The sequence below is a fragment of the Geotrypetes seraphini genome, chromosome 3, assembly GCF_902459505.1.
Source record: "Geotrypetes seraphini chromosome 3, aGeoSer1.1, whole genome shotgun sequence".
Classification (NCBI taxonomy): Eukaryota; Metazoa; Chordata; class Amphibia; order Gymnophiona; family Dermophiidae; genus Geotrypetes; species Geotrypetes seraphini.
In genome coordinates this window covers 92,198,281-92,217,777 of record NC_047086.1, presented here as the reverse complement: position 1 = coordinate 92,217,777, position 19,497 = coordinate 92,198,281, and the positions used below count along the sequence as shown (strand labels likewise).

General features: G+C 40.2%; 1 protein-coding gene across 9 annotated transcripts in view; it reads left to right on the top strand.

The window, feature by feature from the left end:
• Window positions 1-19,497, top strand: part of E2F6 (E2F transcription factor 6) — a 97,167-nt gene that overhangs the window by 23,618 nt on the left and 54,052 nt on the right. For 6 of the 9 annotated variants that reach the window (XM_033939551.1, XM_033939558.1, XM_033939554.1 and 3 more), the window contains one exon: window positions 19,033-19,249. In XM_033939551.1, the coding sequence (XP_033795442.1) occupies window positions 19,033-19,249 (217 nt within the window). Of the gene's footprint in view, window positions 1-390; window positions 454-7,024; window positions 7,159-19,032; window positions 19,250-19,497 lie in introns of those variants that run through there. The other 3 variants (XM_033939557.1, XM_033939553.1, XM_033939552.1) reach the window with 3 other exon arrangements.

Sequence of the window (19,497 nt, the reverse complement as noted above, 5' to 3'; positions counted from 1 at the left end):
GATGGAGGGGAAGTCAAGAGAGGAGGGAAAGGAGAATTGTGCACGTGGTTGGAGGGGAGGAGGAGGGAAAGGAAATGGTGCACTTGGTTGGGGGAGGCATGAAATGAGATGGTGCACGTGGTTGGAGAGGGGGAAGGAGATGCACATAATTGGAGGGGAGGGGGAAAGGAGATGCATGTGTTTGGAGGGTAAGGGAAAGGAGATGCACGGGGGGGGGAAGGAGATGGTACAGGTGGTTGGAGGGGAGAGGAGGGAAATGAAGATAGATTTGAGATGGAGGCAGAAAAATGGAAGAAAACTGAATAATGGCACTGATTTTCATAGATGGATGTAGTACAAAAAGTGAAGAAGGAGAGGAAAGAAACTGCAAATGCATAAGGAGGCCTGGGAAACAGAGTTAAGAGCACAGAGGGAACAGGATGATCAGAAAAATAAAATTGCCAGATAACAAAGGTAGGAGAATGTTTTTATTTTCAATTTAGTGATTGAAATATGTCAATTTTGAAAATTTAAATCTGTTTTAATATTTTGGACTGTTCAGGAAGAAATGCATTTCTTTCTACCGTATTTATTTTGTGTCTGGCATATTAGGATTTCTTTTGAGTCTGGCATATTAGGATTTGTGTGCAATAGTACTTTTGGTTTGTGGGTTTATATTTGCAAAGGTTCTTTTCTGTTTTCTGCATATGTGACTGAAGCCTGGTGTTCTGCTGGAGATGGAAGTCCAGAAACTTGGCCTCAAGTAGGAAGATATTTGTTGGCTCTCCTTCAGTTTTTTTGGATTCAAAACGGCCCCAACTTAAAAATTAGTGAAGACCACTGTCCTACTGCCCACTGTATTTTTGCAGTGATTTGTGTTGAGTGGGCACTGAAGAACTTAACAACGCTTCGCAATTTGTGTATTATTTGTTATTTATTAAAATTAAAGAGAAAAAAAGGAAACAGGATACTGTGCCGGATGGACCATTGGTCTGACCCAGTATTGCTATTCTTATGCTCCTTTGCAATGTTTTGTATTACTTCTTGATGTACTTCTTTGGCACTGAAGCGGAGTTTTCTGAGCAGTTACTGAGGTGACATTGCATATTTTAAAGTCATCTGCCTTGACCTCTCTGAATAAAGCAGAATATAAATGATAGTTAATTAAAATGTTCTCTGCATACAGTGTGCTTTGTGTAGTTTAATTATGTACCATTATGTATTATTAATAAAATTATCCTAGGGCAAGCAGGCATCATATTCTCACATGTGGGAGACGTCATCCACGGAACCCGGCACAGACAGTGAAAAGTGCACCAGCACTTTAAGAATTCATAAGCTTTTAGACTTTGTTTTGTTTACTGACCTTAGTCCTCTTTTGAGGTCTGGGGTTTCGATTTTGTGTGCAGCACTTTTTTACACATAAAAATTGAGTTTAATTTAGCTGCTCAAATTTTTCTGTCCATGTCTAAAGCATCAAACGGGTTTAAAAAGTACAGTCGGTATCAATGGCACATTTCCTTACCGACCCGCACAACTGGTGTATCCAGTGTTTGGGGCCTGAACTTCAGGTGGATTCCTGCATTCATTGCTCTACTCTTCAGAAGTGTTCACTAAAGACCCATCGGCTTTAGCAGAAACAAATTTTTGGTTCTCTTATGGAGGGAAAGTCTTAGTCCTCGGTACCTGCATCGACATCAGCATCGGACATCCGTGCCTCTGGTAAACCTGCTAAGAAGCTGCCCACTTCTTAGCCGGTGATGCAGGCCAAATCTTGACACCGACATTCTCCTTCAGTGCAGGCTGTGTCTTCTACTGGGCATGCGTCCTCTTTGAGGTCTCTCACCCCTAGACACCCTGTTGTACTATTGATATCTACTCGGGTATTGGTATGGGATATTCGATCCAAGGTTGATGATTTACTGCACAGAGAGATTGGTGACATATTTATTTATTTAAAAAATTTCTCAACCGCCTATTCCTAGGCAGCTTTACAAATAGTAACATACATAAAATAAAGCAAACAAGACTTATACAAAATCAAAGATTACAGATCATTCAGTGTAGACCTTTAGTTCACAGCTCTCCAGAATATATCAATTCAAAAAACAGAATTAGTCAGAAACATCATTCATTGGAATGCTATAAAAAGCATTCCAATGAATGCTTTTTATAGAAGTCTTGAGCATTTTCTTAAAATTCTGAATATCAGACAGAGCTCTTTGTGGTCCAATTAATTTGTTCCACAGAGTTACTCCTATGATGGAAATAGCAGAAGCTCTCATATTCTCATAATCTACTTTTGAGAAGTCCATCAATGACAATCGCACCCTCAGACCGCAGAGTTCTAAGTGGTCGATAGATTGCCATAGTTTGCATTAAATACCAAGGAATCCCATGGTAAATGACTTTGAACACCAGTACTAATGCCTTGAAAATAATACCTAAGCATACAGGTAACCAGTGGAGTTTCCTCAACCAAGGTGTTATGTGTTCAAACCAATCCCCATGCCAGTGTCCACACTGACCTCATTGGTACTGGCCCAGCCCGAGCATAGCTGTCACAGGCCTCAAGGTACTGCTTCGGAATATGCTTCTAGATGTCGCTCTGCTTCGCATCAATGTTCCTCAAGTCAACATCAACACACACTTTTGGAACGTCATTCTGCTTCTTCAAAGCATTGATGCTCTCATTCCTGATGCCAGCATTCCTCTTCAGATCATCGATCACCATGGAAGCACCAACGTTCTTCACATCGATCTGCATCGAGCCATCGAAGGTCTTCATCGAAACATCGACGCTCCATATCAGGACATAGATGATCTTCATCTAAACGTCAACGTTCTCTATCTAAGTTTTCTATTTCTAAACATACATCGGCTTGATCATCACAGTACCAATGATCCCCATCTTCAATTTCAACAGGTTGGTACTGTCATCACAGAGACTCTACAAACGACCAAGACTCTGATTTACTTTCAGATCACAGTGTATAAGAGTGGGGTGCCAATTTCTCAGCGCCTGAGTCTTATGGTATACTTCAGAACTGTCTCCCCCACCACCTAGGAGAAGAGCACCTCCTGAAGTTCTTTCTTTCACCAGATACATCAGATAGTTGAGTAAAGAGCTTCCTGTGAAATTGGAAGCAGGTATTGAACCCAGGGCTGAATTGCTGGAGGCATTAGACTTTGATAAGCCCCCCAAAGAGTTGTTGAAATTGCCACTTCACTGAAAGACTGAAAGAGTCTCTTCTGAAGAATTGGAGACTCCACTGTCGGTAGAATTATTTCATGCCCAGGGTTTGATAAATCTCAACTCCATCATCAGTTGTTACTAGTAGAATCCACCCTTAAAAAGTCATCTAGCTCCAGAGTCAATGCCACAGCCCCTCCAGGTCATGAAGGCAGAACAATGGACAAGTTTGGTCATCATTTATATATCAGAATTCAATGCTATCTAACAGAGTATCAAATTACTATTTTTTTATGTCTTTTTATTTCAAGCAGTTGAAAATTTCAGTATTTGAGTAGTATATTCTACCAGCTCATCTTCCTGAGTTCAAGCATATTACACATGTCCTTCTGCAAACCAGAAAGTATATAGCTCGCACTGTGTTTGATGCGTTTAAGTTGACATCTAGAGCTTCTGCTATGGCCATAGCTATGAGATGACTGGCTTGGTTGTGAGTCTCCGATATGGACATCTGCCACACAAAATTCAACATGAGCAGAGTTGGAACACTCTGAATAGAACTAAGAAGTCTCAATCTACCAAGCCTGCTCAGAAATCGTCTTCTTATAATTATAAGAGACTGTATCCTGTTTCTTCTTCTTCAGCCAAACCACCACCTCAGAAGAGACAAAGACAACAAAGATCGCAGAAACAGCAAATATCCACATCTCAGAAATTAGCTCGGTCTTTTTGACCTGCTTCTAGAGAGCATAGATCATATAACACCTTTACAGCCTCTTTCTCTTCCCATCGTAGGTCATCTTCAATCTTTTTACCCATGATGGACTCTTATTACAAACGATACACGGGTCTTAAAAATCATAAAAGGAAGAGTACGTTCTTAATTTCAAATCCATCCCTCCAGACTACACTCCAAGAGAGTCATCTCTTAAATCTCAGCAGACATCTCTTCTTCTTGACGCTTTACTTCAACTCAATGCCATAGAAGAAGTTCCTGCTACCCAGAAAAATCAAGGGTTTCACTCCAGGTATTTTCTAATTCTTTGGTGGCCCAGATAACCTTGGTTCTTTCTTCTCCTTCAGCTGACTATCAAGGATCTGATTCCGCTACAGATCTTTCCTTCTAAACTCACGCAGAGTCACGGATCCATGTTGTATTCTAATCTGCAGTCTCTACACTTAACAGCCTGGTAACTTTTGGTGTAACTTCAACAGATTTTCATCTTTCTGATTCTGTTCAAGCCATTATTGCTGCATCCAGAAACCCATCTACATAGGAATGCTATCGACAAAAGTGGACAGGTTTTACCTCCTGGTGCTTTCTTCATCCCCTAAAACCTTCTTCCTCTTCACTTCCTTCCGTTCTGGAGTACCTTCTCCATCTTTCTACTTCTGGTCTCAAAACCTCAGTGCTATTAGTGCTTGCCATACTCTTGTCGACAATAAATCTCTGGCAACTCATCCTCTGGTTTCTAGGTTTATGAAAGGACTTTTCAACTCCAAACCTCAGTTGAAACCACCTCCAGTTGTCTGGGATTTTAATGTAGTCCTTGCCAAGTTGATGAAACCACCCTTTGAGCCACTAGTGTGTTCTCATCTCAAGTTTCTCACTTGGAAAGTGGTTTTCTTGATAGCTGTTACTTCTGTTCATTGAGTCAGTGAACTCCAAGCATTGATTTCTGACCCACCATATACAGTATTTCATAATGACAAGGTGATTCTCCGCATTCATCCTAAATTCATTCCAAAGGTTGTAACAGAATTTCATCTGCATCAATCCATTGTGCTTCCAGTGTTCTTTCCAAAGCATTCTCATCCTGGAGAAGCAGCTCTTCATACATTGGACTGTAACCATCTTTGGCATACTACTTGCAAAGGACTAAACCACACAGGTCTTCACTTCAATTGTTCATCTCCTTTGATCTCAACAGACTAGGCCGACCTGTCACCAAGAGAACTATTTCCTCATGATTAGCAGCTTGTATTTCCTTCTGCTATGTTTGGGCTGGGTTGCAATTCTAGGGATGTATTTCAGCACACAAAGTTCGAGTGATGGCAGCCTCAGTGGCTTTCTTACAATCTGCTCCCATTAATGAAATTTGCAAAGCAGCCACTTGGTCCTCAATCCACACTTTCACATCTCACTAGTGTCTAGAATCCTATTCCAGACAAGATGGTCATTTCAGCCAAGCAGTATTACAGAGTTTATTTTCTTAATGGCCAACTCTTCCTCCATCCCAGTGTAGTAAGCTAGGGAGTCCCAAATGTGAGAATATGCTGCCTGCTTGTCCTAGGATAAAGCACAATTACTTACCGTAACAGGTGTTATCCAGGGACAGCAGACAGATATTCTCACATCCCTCCCACTTCTTAGCTTGCTTATGGAACTGAGGTGCCGGTGCACTTTTCACTGTCCGTGCTGGGCTCCATGGATGCCATCACCACAGGTAAAAATATCTGCCTGCTGTCTCCGGATAACATCTGTTACGGTAAGTAACTGTGCTTTATGTGTATGACTGTATGTAAAGAATGAATGGAAGAAATTGCATTACAATTGCTAATATTATTATGGGGCAGGATCTGGGGTAGAGCTTGTGCAGAGTCTGAGGTGACGCTTTAGGGCCCTCCCCCAAACAAAAAAGAGTTCCACTGCCTATGAATTGGTCACAAATAATAAGATGAATAAGATAGGCTTAAGACATAAAGAGAACTACATAGATGTATAGTAGAAGAGAGAAACTGAAAAGTAAAACATGAATTACTAAAGTAAAATTATATAGTTTTGCTGAATATAGAAGGTTCATTCATTGGAAATTTAAATTATTGAAGGGATTTCTTTATTAAGATATTTCATAATACAATAAAAAAATACAAATGTTTCTTTATATAGGAATTTAAATAGCGGAGGAAGGTCAGATGTATATACAAGTTTTAGATCAAATTAATGAGTCTTTAAGAAATAATTTATTAGTTAAAGGTAAAGAATTTTTCAGCATAATTAAATAATATATGATGTAAATTGGTTTCACAAGGAAAGTAGACTTTAAAATAATGATAGATAGGGAAAGGGTATGATCTATATGATATTGAATTAAATTAAAATGAAAGAAAAATAATTAAATCATTAACGATTTTAAACAATATCAATTAAATATAGAATATAAGAGGATGAATTAATATGTCTGTTAAGAGTCAAAATATTTTTAAATAGATGCAAATGTGTGTTGTACTAATTTCATTATAATATTTTTTCATAATGAATTTAGAATATGAATTTGAATGCATATGGTTATTATTCATAGGAGATCTCATGATATTAAGTGAAATATTTTCGTTTAATACATTTAATTAAAAATAGAATGTGATGTCCAAATTATATTAGATAATGGAAAAGACTGAAATATATAATTACAATGAATATAGATAGAGATAGAAAGGATTTTAATAATTCGCAAGTGTTCTGAAAAATTAGTAATTTGGACATATGGGATTAATTAACTTGTATGTACAGGATGATATTTTGTTCATATTGTTTAATCAAATATTATGTATATATACTTATTTTATTTATCTATAATCAATCAATTTATAATATGAATTTGTTTAATATAAGGTTTAGGGGGGAGCTTTGTGATTTAGCTTCACATAAACACTTCCAAGCAGTCAAAATTTGCATGGGGGGAGGGAGGAGAAAGGGGATAAGTGGGTAGAGAAAAGGTACATTATTTACTTATTGAATAAAAAAGGGGAATTAATGGGATTATGTTATGGAATGTTAATACATGAATCAAAAATTATTATTAATTTTTTTTTTCTTTAAATGTTAATGGCCTCAACCATCTTGATTAAAAGAAAGAAGACTCTTAGTTTCTTAAAGAAACAAGAAGCTGATATTTATTACATCCAAGAAACTCATCTTTCGGCAGTTGAGTCATCAAAGTTAGAGGGAGATTGGGTGAAACATTGTTTTTATGTTCCGGCCAGAGGTAAAAAAGCAGGGGTAGCTATTTTAATAAATAAAAAATGTTCTGGAAACTTTAGACTAATTTCTGCAGATATCTTGGGAAGATGGGTTCAAGTGGGCATGAGCTTAGGGAATGATACCTTGACGCTTATCAATATTTATGCACCTAATTCGGGACAAATGGAGTTCTTTAAATCTATTCAACAGTTGTTTTTACCACTGACTAAACCTAATTTGATTATAGCTGGGGATTTCAATGCAGTTATAAATCCTTTGATTGATAAAAAACCAAGTAGAATAACGAAATCATTAGGGTTAGAAAATTTAGTTCAATCTTGTGGATTGAAAGATATATGGAGGATATTACATTTTAATGATCAGGATTTTTCATTTTGTTCTCAAGTACATAAATCCTTTTCAAGAATAGATTATTTTTTTGTGTCGGATACTTTAATTCAGCAAGTTACAAAAGCAGTCATTGATCCGATTATTTTTTCAGATCATGGAGGAGTATGGATAGAATTACAAATGACAGATCAAGTTTATAGTAGATCTGTATGGAGATTCAATAATGCTCTGCTAGCTGAAGAAAACTTTATTGAAGAAATACAACAAAAAATGAATTAATATTTAAATCTCTAGAGAAACTCTGTGGGATGCTTTTAAAGCTACTATGAGAGGGCATATTATTTCATTTTCAGCTCATATAAGGAAAAAACTTAAATCAGAATTCTCTAATTTGGAACAAAGATTAAAGATTTAGAATTAAAATTGGATTTAAAATGGGATCAAAATACACTGCAGGAGTTACTAAAAAACAAATATAAATATAATGAGATCTCTTCAAGAATAGCTAAAAAAGAATTATTCTATCAGCAGGCATTGTATTATGATAATTTGAATAAGTCAGGAAGAATATTAGCTAACTATCTTAAAGCAAAGAAAAAGAAAGTAAAAATTGTAGCTATAAAAGATGAAAAAGGAGAAACTCATTCTAAAATTAATAACATTTTGGACCAATTTTTGAAATTTTATAAAGCATTATATTCTTCCGAGCTGGATTCAAATAAGAAAACTGAAGAAGCTGAATTTTTAAAATTAATTGAAGGACCTAAAATTCCTGATCATTTAAAAATATTCTCTTGAAAAGCCGATTACATTGAAGGAAATACAGGCTGCATTGAAATCCCTTAGAGTAGGATCCGCTCCAGAAGATGATGGATTCACTGTTGAATTTTATAAATCATTCCAAATCACAATACTCCAATTATTAAATTTATATCAAGATCAACTGAATAATGGCTGTATTACAGGTACTATGGCGGAGTCTTTAACTATTGTATTGCCTAAGCCAAATAAAGATCCTACTTTGGTCTCAAACTAAAGGCCTATCTCGTTGATTAATGTGGATGAGAAATTGTTGGCAAAAACTTTGGTCATGAGATTGGGTAAAACTCTCCCATATATCATTGGAATACACCAATCAGGGTTCGTTGCTCAAAGATATTCTTCTAATAACACCAGACTGGCGTTTCATATGTTAAATTTATCAAAAAAATTAAATGATCCGGCCTTCTCTGTATCACTTGATACAGAGAAGGTCTTTAAGGAATCCGGAAGATACCATTCCACACTTATTAGAACTGATAAATATATTTGGGGAAATATCAGGATATAAAATAAATTGGGATAAATCAGAGATTCTTCCATTAAATATTCATTGTCAAAAAGGATTATTTGATTCGTTTTCCTTTATATGGAAAGATGAAGATATTAAATATTTAGGAATTCAGATTAAAAATACATTAGAAGAAACGATAAAGGTAAATGAAAAATCTTTATTGGTAAAGGTTACAGAGATGTGTGAGCAATGGAACCCAATGCATCTGTCTTGATGGGGGAGAGTCCAGACTAGAGAGTTGCGCGGGGACAGAAATCCCACCCGTCCCCGCCAAAGTCCCACCCGTCCCCATGAGGATTCCCTCCGTCCCCGCGAGGAATCCCCTCCGTCCCCGCCCGTCCCCGCGAGGAATCCCCTCCGTCCCCGCCCATCCCTATAAACTTCAGAAATAGTTATTTCATTTAATTATGCTACTGAATTAAAGGCTCTGGTAGAAACCCATTTACAAATAAGCAAAAAGACTTTATTAATTTGAAAATATTAATTGGGAAGAATACATACTTTGCAAATGGGTTTCTACCAGAGCCTCTAATGTTTATAAACTTTTATCAACACAACTAATATACTACTTTATCCTGAAGCAAAATTAAAAAAAAGAAATATAATTCTTTTCCTACCTTTGTTGCCTGGTTTCTGCTTTCCTCATGTTCTCATTCAATTCCTTCCATCCACTGTCTCTCTTCCTTCTGCATCTTCCATTTGCTCTGTTACTGTGCCTCTCCCTTTCTTCCCCCTTCCAAATTGGTCTGGCACCCATCTTCTTCTCTCCGCTCCCCCCATAGTCTGGCATCTGTCTTCTTCCCTGCCAGCATCTTCTCCCTACTCTCTCTTCCCCATTTCCTTTCAGCGTCCTTCTCCCCCCATCTTCCCCATGTCCTGTCAGCGTCCTTCTCCCCCCTCTGTCTTCCACATGTGCTTTCAGTGTCCTTCTCCCCCCTCTGCTTCCCCATGTCCTTTCAGCGTCCTTCTCCCTCTATGTCTTCCCCATGGCCTTTCAGCGTCCTTCTCCAACCCCTCCCCCGTCTTCCCCATGTCCTTTCAGTGTCCTTCTCCACCCCTTTGTCTTCCCCATGTGCTTTCAGCATCCTTCTCCCCCCTCTGTCTTCCACAAGTGCTTTCAGAGTCCTTCCCCCCCGCCCTTCCCATGGCCTTTCAGCGTCCTTCTCCCCCCTTTGTCTTCCACATGTGCTTTCAGTGTCCTTCTCCCCCCTCTGCTTCCCCATGTCCTTTCAGCGTCCTTCTCCCTCTCTGTCTTCCCCATGGCCTTTCAGCGTCCTTCTCCACCCCCCCCCCCCCCCGCCCTTCCCATGGCCTTTCAGCGTCCTTCTCCACCCCTTTGTCTTCCCCATGTGCTTTCAGCGTCCTTCTCCCTCCTCTGTCTTCAAGTGCTTTCAGAGTCCTTCCCCCCCCTCCCGTCTTCCCCATGGCCTTTCAGCGTCCTTCTCCCCACTCCTTCTCTACCGCCCCGGGTGCAGCACAGCCGGCCAGGTCCCCTTACTTTTGTGGCACTTCCCCGACCGACTGGCAACAGCCCCGGTCCGACAAACCTCCCTGCCCTTAACTGCGAATCTAAATTACCTTATTACAGCTGCTGTAAGAAGATAATTTAGATTCGCGGCTACAGGGCAGGGAGGATTGTCGGACCGGGGCTGTTGTCGGTCGGTCGGGGAAGTGCCACAAAAGTAAGGGGACCTGGCCGGCTGTGCTGCAATCGGGGCGGGGTGTGGCGGAGCGGACCGCCCCCTCCCTTGGTAGCCACTCGAACCGCGAGGCTACTCTCCTCCTTACCTGCACTGCCTGCAGCACAGAGCCAAACGGAAGTCTTCCCGACGTCAGCGCTGACGTCGGAAGGAGGGAGGGCTTTGTTTAAGCCCTCCCTCCCCTCCGACGTCAGCGCTGACGTCGGGAAGACTTCCGTTCGGCTCTGTGCTGCAAGCAGAGAAGGTAGGGAGAAGAGCCGCGCGACTGAGTACATCCAGCCCCGCAGGAACCCTGCGACCCTCGGAGGCGTCCCCAAGGGATCCCCGCGACCCTAGGGGGCGTCCCCACGGGATCCCCGCGACCCTAGGGGCATCCCCACGGGATCCCCGTGACCCAAAGGGGGAACCCGCGGGATGCCTGCGGGTCCCGCGGGATTCCCGTCGTCCCCGTTCCCGTGCAGCTCTCTAGTCCAGACTGTTAAAATGATGATTTTGCCTGTAGTTTGTTATCAAATGAGTATGTTACCAATTTATTTTCAGGGGTCCTTTTACAAGAAATTAAATAGTGTTTTACAAAATTTATTTGGCTTGGGAAATCTGCAAGAATTGCTATGGTAACTTTGCAAAAGCCAATTGGGGAGGCTGGGGTTAAATTTTCCCAACTTTTATAGGTACCATCAAGCCTATATTATGCGTCAAGGTATGTACTGGATCCTCCCTGAGCTCATGAAAGAGTTTCCAGATTGGTTGGCGTTGGAGTGGCAACTCATGTTTCCTCTGAGATTGTCATGTCCTTAGTATCAAAATGCCTAGATTATATAAAAACCACAGAATATTAATAGATACATGGAAAACATTATGATATGTTAATGATTTAACACCCATTTCAATTTTTAAATCAACATATCAGACAATATGGCTAAATTCCAAGATTAAAATTGGCAGTTATAAGGTCATCTGGAAATATTGGATGAAGGCAGGCATACATACTTTAGATGATGTTATTTCAAATGGTAGGATGCTTGACTTTTCACAATTGCAACGTAAATATGACCTTAATAAATCGTAACATTATAAATGGTTGCAATTGAAGCAACTAATAATTTGTTTTGAGGCAAAAACGTGAGACTAATAGTAAATATATTGAAAATACGTTTTATCCAATTCAGTTATAAGCAGGGATTCATCCAGACCAAGAAACATACAAATAAAGCTGACATACTAAAAATCAAAAAGATGAAAAGGAGAAAAATAAACCTCAATTGAGGGTCGTTGGGACTACACAAGTACCCAACCATCCACTCATCATCACGGGTTTATAAAAAACTCCAAAACATGTATAAATAATCAATTCTTACATCTTTCATTCACACGAGGTCTTCTTTTTGTTATTTTTCACAGTCTTTTTTTGTATATATAAAATTTCAGTTTAAATGTCAAGCAATGAAAAAGGCCCGAATCCCAAGCTTAACCACATTAATTGGCGAGGACTACAGCTGAATGTAATCAGTATAAGCAGTTTTTAGAGATATGCAGCATATGTCTGAAATCGTGAAAAAATACACTCATCTGAAATCGAGGATTTTCACCAAGAGGCTTCCAATTCAAGATCCCGACAGAAAAGACTTTCTGTTTCGCCCGACGAGGGCTACTTCAGGGGAACAATATCAACTCCAATATCTCTCTGCTTCTAATTATCTGCTGGAAATAGAGCCGACTCCTCTCAAGACGGTACAGGGACTGAAAGACGCGCCCGGCTCGAATAAAACACGAACCGGGCGTCTTGACGTCATCACCTACGTGATGCACGATAGGTCAAACACACTCACTTCCAACTAGCTGCCAAACAAACCCCAAGAAGGAACATATGAAATGAATTTCAAAGGAATGGCTGCCATTCATAAGCTGTATTCAAGCCCACTGGCTCTAAGGTTTGTAACCGGCTAATCCATTGTTGTTCCTTCTGCCATAGCATTCTTCTACTGTCCCCTCTTCTCTGAGTAGGGCGTAGTTTCTCGATGACCCAACATTTTAAGTTCTCAAATCTATGGCCAAATTGGGTACAATGAGCCACTATCGGGGCTGTTAATTTCCGAGTGTTCAAACAGCTTTTATGTTCTGTAATTCTAGTGGTTAAGGTCCTTGATGTTTGCCCTATATATAGACGGTCACATGGACATTGAATCGCATATATTATGTTCATAGATTGGCATGAGGACGTGTGGTGTAAAACAATATTCTTGCCATCACTGGGATTAATAAAGCTGGAAATATTCAGCATTATGTCACAATTTGAACAATGTCCACAAGATTTGTGACCCTGGATGTTATCTGGATTTTCTTCTATAAAATCTTCCTTAGATGTATGACATAATAAATCACTAAGATTTTTATTTCTTGATTGTGAAAAAATAAATCTTTTGTTTTCAAAACAAGGAAGCGTTTTTAATAGAGGAAGATGTTTTTTATATTTCTTGATCACCTGTGATGACATACGAGTTTGTTTAATCACACATGGAATTATAACATCATCTGAATGAGGTCTTTTATAATCTAGCAATGTTTCTCTAGGATTGTACAACGCACGTTTTTTAGCTCGTTTAACTATGTTTTTAGGATAATCTCTTAGCAATAATTTATGTTCCAATATCTTTGCTTCTTGTGTGAATTTATCCTTAGTATTACAAATACGACGGTACCTGAGAAACTACGCAAAAGGAATGCTATTTTTAAGATGAATTGGATGCATGCTATTAAATTTAAGCAACGTATTTCTGTCAGTTTTTTTGCGATGGACTGAAGTTTCAATGTGCTGATCTTTCATATAAATTTCCACATCTAAAAAACTGATGTTCTCAACACTATATGTCATGGTAAATTTAATGGAGTGATGACACTGATTCATTTTATCATTAAATTCTATAAGTTGTTGCCTAGTCCCCAACCAGATGATAAAAATATCATCGATAAATCTCCACCACTTAAAAACATGGTGAAATTCTGGCATAGTATAAATCAGTGTTTCTTCAAACCATGACATATACAAATTCGCAATTGTTGGAGCGAATGAAGCACCCATTGCTATTCCAGACAGCTGCTTAAAGAATTCACCATTGAAAATAAAGTAATTATTTTTCAATGCAATTTCACAAAGGTCCCTCAAAAACTTCGTATGTATATTATCTTGAACATATTGTGAATTCCATAAAGCTTCCAGTACTACCAGAGCTTCTTCTTGTGGGATGCATGTGTATAATGAACACACATCGAATGTCACCATAATGCACTCCGTGGGTAATGTAGATTCCAACTCATTAAGTACCGTATTTCGCGGATATAACGCGCGCGTTATACGCGATTTTACCTACCGCGCATACCCCTCACGCGTTATATGCCTGAGCGCGGTATAGAAAAGTTTTTAAACATAGTTCCCACCCCGCCCGACGCCCGATTCACCCCCCCAGCAGGACCGCTCGCACCCCCACCCCGAACGACCGCTCGCACGCGCTCCCACCCGCACCCGCATCCACGATCGGAGCAAGAGGGAGCCCAAGCCCTCTTGCCCGGCCGACTCCCCGACGTCCGATACATCCCCCCCCCCGGCAGGACCACTCGCACCCTCACCCCGACCATGTGTCTCAGGCCGCGCCCCCAGGTGGGACCTAAGGCTCCAGGGCCTATTCTGATTGGCCCACGCGCCTTAGGCCCCACCAGTAGGCGGAGCTTTAGGACGGATGGGCCAATCCGGCCTCATTCCTTCGTTGGCTGCCTGCCGGACAGGCGGGTTTGGCTCCCGTCTGTCCGGCCAACTTCCAAAGGTACGGGGAAGGGGGGTGGGGGGGTCGTGGGGGTCGGCCAGGGGGGTCGCGGGTCGGCTGGGGGACGGGCGGAGGTTCTTGGGGGGGGGCGGTCGTTGGGGGGGGAGGGGGGTTTGCGTCGAGGGCAGGAGGGCCTGGGATCCCTCCTGCCCGTAATGTAGTGCGGGGTGGGGTTAGGGGGTCGCCGTGGCCAGGAAGGTTTGGGCTCCCTTCTGGCCCAACTACACAAAGGTACGGGGAAGGCGGGGTGGGGGTGTCGTGGGGGTCGGCCAGGGGGGTCGCGGGTCGGCTGGGGGACGGGCGGAGGTTCTTGGGGGGGGCGGTCGTTGGGGGGAGGGGGTTTGCGTCGAGGGCAGGAGGGCCTGGGATCCCTCCTGCCCGTAATGTAGTGCGGGGTGGGGTTAGGGGGTCGCCGTGGCCAGGAGGGTTTGGGCTCCCTCCTGGCCCGATATTGTTGGGGAGTCGGCGGTCCTTCGGGGTGAGGGTGCGAGTGGTCCTGCCGGGGGGGGGGGATGTATCGGGGGGGGCATCAGGCTTTCAGGATGGGGACAGACCTTCAAGGGGGGACAGGACTTCAAGGGGGGACAGTGCACGGAAAGTCAGGGGGGGTGAACGGAGAGTCAGGACAGCGCACGGAAAGTCAGGGCAGTGCACGGAAGTCAGGGGGGGTGAACGGAGAGTCGGGACAGCGCACGGAAAGTCAGGGCGGGCGAAAGGAGCGTCGGGCATCATGCGCGTTATATGCCTGAGCGCGGTATAGAAAAGTTTTGGTACATATCATCGTGATTTCTGCGCGCTATACCCCTGTGCGCGTTTTACACAGGTGCGCGTTATATCCGCGAAAATACGGTAATTTCAAAAAATGTGTAGTGTCTTGTAAATATGATTTAATGGTTTTCAGAAAAACTTGTAATTGTTTATCTATATATTTACTTGTCCTTTCCAATAGTGAATCACGAGCTGATATTATTGGTCTGCCTGGCGGACACTGAGTGTTTTTATGGATTTTCGGTAGCAGATAAAATATAGGTACTTTGAAATGCTGAGGAGTGAGAAATTGGTATTCTTTTTTAGTGAGAAAACCACTTTTCAGTGCATCTGCACAGATGTTAAAAATCTTTTCAAAGATTTCCATCGAAGGATCTTGATCTAATTTCAGATATACATCGTGATTACACAATTGAGAATTAGCTTCCGTAATATAGAGATCACAACCCCAAACCACCACTGCTCCCCCCTTATCAGCCCTTCTAATCACAATAGTTGGATCATTTCTCAATTTTTGAAGGGCTCCATATTCTACTGCAGATAAATTATGAACCCCTCTCTGAACTTTAGCTATTTCATTTATACTATAAAGTTCTTGAATCATAAGGGTTTTGAAAGCCGTGATAACAGGGTTCAGTGGACCAGGGGGGTTCCATTTTGATTTAGGCTGTACACAGGACATATCTGATGCTGTACTAGGATGTTCATGGAAAAAGGAGCATAAATTTAATCTCCGTAAAAATTTTTCCAAGTCGATTTGGGCTTGAAATGCATTATGAGCCACTGTTGGAACGAAAGTCAGTCCCTTAGATAATAATGAAATTTCATCTATAGACAATACTTTCTGAGAAATATTAATAACTAATGATTCCGTCTCTTCTGTGTCCGGGCACGTGACCGCCCCCGATATGACCCTCTGCCTCGAGTGTTTCTTCCTCCTCGTGTATATCCTACAGTTTGTCTGGTTTGGCCTTGATCCCCATCCGGCTCCTCCGAAGTAGAGGTACTCTCACTATTTGCAATATCTGAAGATTTCCAGCAGATAATTAGAAGCAGAGAGATATTGGAGTTGATATTGTTCCCCTGAAGTAGCCCTCGTCGGGCGAAACAGAAAGTCTTTTCTGTCGGGATCTTGAATTGGAAGCCTCTTGGTGAAAATCCTCAATTTCAGATGAGTGTATTTTTTCACGATTTCAGACATATGCTGCATATCTCTAAAAACTGCTTATACTGATTACATTCAGCTGTAGTCCTCGCCAATTAATGTGGTTAAGCTTGGGATTCGGGCCTTTTTCATTGCTTGACATTTAAACTGAAATTTTATATATACAAAAAAAGACTGTGAAAAATAACAAAAAGAAGACCTCGTGTGAATGAAAGATGTAAGAATTGATTATTTATACATGTTTTGGAGTTTTTTATAAACCCGTGATGATGAGTGGATGGTTGGGTACTTGTGTAGTCCCAACGACCCTCAATTGAGGTTTATTTTTCTCCTTTTCATCTTTTTGATTTTTAGTATGTCAGCTTTATTTGTATGTTTCTTGGTCTGGATGAATCCCTGCTTATAACTGAATTGGATAAAACGTATTTTCAATATATTTGCAATTGAAGCAAGCCATTCAGGCAGGGTTCCTGAATGGAAAAATCTTAATGATAAGTATAGTTTGCCTTTCTTATGTTTTTAGGTAAACTTTCTGGATCACCAGGCTGCACAGTGGTATAAATTGATATCTGGATTTATGAATAAGAAACCAAAAAATGACCTTCGGGATATTTGGAGCATTGAGATTAAGCATCAAATTACTGCGTCTCAATGGCCATAAATTTGGTCTTGGAGGATGAGATGTACAGTGTCGGCAGCTATGAGACAAACTTAGTATTTTCTGTTATATAGAGCATTCTGGACCCTGGTGCATTTACAAAAGTTAGATCATTCTAAGTCTAATAGATGTTGGCACTGTCATCTTGAAGCTGAGACATTGGATCATTTATTGTTTTATTGTCCTCTGATACATAGCTTTTGGAAATCTATTTGGGGTCAAGTTAATAATTTACTTGAGAACCCGGTAGCGCGTTCATATGATACAATATTATTTGGTACATCAATGAGGGCAAAGAGTCAAATATGCTCTAAAAACAATAAACTTTTACTCATAATGACAGGAGTTGCCATTCAACAAATTACGAGAAATTGGAAAAACTATGACAGACTAAGTTATAACTTTTGGTGGAATTCATTGTGCCATATTTTTAAAATGGAAAGATTATTAGCTATTCAGCAAGGATGTTATAAAAAGTTTAGTGATGTTTGGGAGCCATTAACAAATTGTAATGATTGATTAACTAATAATTTATTTCTTCCCCTTTTAATTATTGAAGTATAGGGTGGGGGGAGGGAAGGTTTTAAGTTTTAAGGCTATAATAAATTTGGATGTTATATGGGAGAAGGGAGGGAAGAATTATTATATGAATTAATATATGTTTGATTAATAACTGATATTAAAGTGTATAGAATTGTATTTTTAATCACTTGTTGAAAGTTTAAAAATGAATAAAGTTTAAAAAAAAAACAAAAACCACCCAATTGGGCAGGAAAATCGAATCGAAAAACCAATTCAATAGGCTGAATCAAATCGAATCAAAATTTTTTTTCCTGAATCGGGCAGCACTAGTGTGGAGTAAATTAATTTTTGAACACACTCTAGGATGTATACAAATAATTAAAGAGATAGGGAATGTTATATGAAATATTTGTTCTAGACCAGTGTGTCTCAAACTTTTTTAGATCTGATACACTAAACAGCAAATGTTTTTTGTGGCACATTATAATTGATATTATAAAATTGCAAAACCAACAAAAAATTAAATTTGAGAGTTATTTACTTAAAGTTCTTTAAGCTATGTTTGGGTAATTGTAACAATGGTGAAACTAAAGTAGATAGAATTGTTAATTAATGCAATGGATGTGCTTGTTTTTGAATGCACTTGTCTGGGCAGTTTATCCTTACACATACCAATGCTCATAACACTGACACTCTTGTGTACATGATGTACATGTCATCTATTCTAGTGTATACTTATGAAGGGAATGTTTAAAAATAAAGTAAAATTCTGGAATCCCTTCGGGGCACACCTGGAATCTCTTTGGAGCACACCACTGTGCCTGGGCAAGTAGTTTGAGAGACACTGTTCTGGAGGATTGTACAAAATAATGAAAAGTTCATTAATGTGGTGGGTAAAGGAGTTACATTGTCAAATAAATTAAAATAATGAACATTAAGATAAAGACATCAGTTTAATGAAAAAACGAAAAGTATCCTTTGATTTTAAAAGTACAGTGGAACCTTGGTTTGCGAGCATAATTCGTTCCAGAAGCATGCTCGTAAACCAAAGTGCTCGTATACAAAAATGAGTTTCCCCATAGGAAGTAAGGGAAACTCACTTGATTGGTTCCACATCCCCGCCCCCCCATGAGGTCACCAGTGTTACTCGCTTCCACCCTACAACATCCTCAAAAGACACCCCCCACCCCCACCCGAGGCCACTGGCACACTTCCACCCGAGAACCGGAATTATGAGATGAGACGGAATTGTGTTATTCTCTGTTAGTAAATATGAGATTGATTGTTTGGGTCTGTAATTTTTGGATGATTTGAATGTAAATGTAGCATGAACACTGAAGTGGGATTTGGAGAGCTTAAAACAAGCCACAATAGGTGCACACATGCTAACAATTACAGGAAAAATCATAAAATCAAGTAGACCAGAAAAAGATACTTAAATCTAGTAGCTTTTAGCAGTATATTTTTGAATCATGTAGGTAGAGCTGCTGCTCTGGTTCTTATTACTAATAGGCATGCAATGATATGAGAACACTTCTCATGCTAATGCCTAGACTAAAACCTTTATTTTATTCAATGTTACAGAAACCATGAAAGTTCCCAGGCCTCGTTTTGATGCATCCCTGGTGCACCTAACCCGGAAATTTATGGATCTCGTCAAATCTGCTCCCGATGGAGTTCTTGATTTAAATGAAGTAGCAAAGACTTTAGGGGTCCGGAAGAGGAGAGTATATGACATCACCAATGTGTTAGATGGAATCCACCTTCTTCAGAAAAGATCTAAGAACCTTATCCAGTGGCTGTAAGTCAGCTTAACATTTTTTTCACTCAGCTCTTTGTCAGAGTTTCACAAAGGCTGCCTTTGAAGAAAAATGATCTTTTTTTTCCTTTTAACAATTTGTAGCTGAATTATTATGTCTACTATTTATAGGTCAAGCAAAAAAGCACATTGGGCCTCCAAGAGTGGGTTGGCATCCAAACTTTAATGAGAGACCCGACATGGACCTTGTTTTATTAGAGTGCCTGCATTAGAGGCCATCATTATTTTCA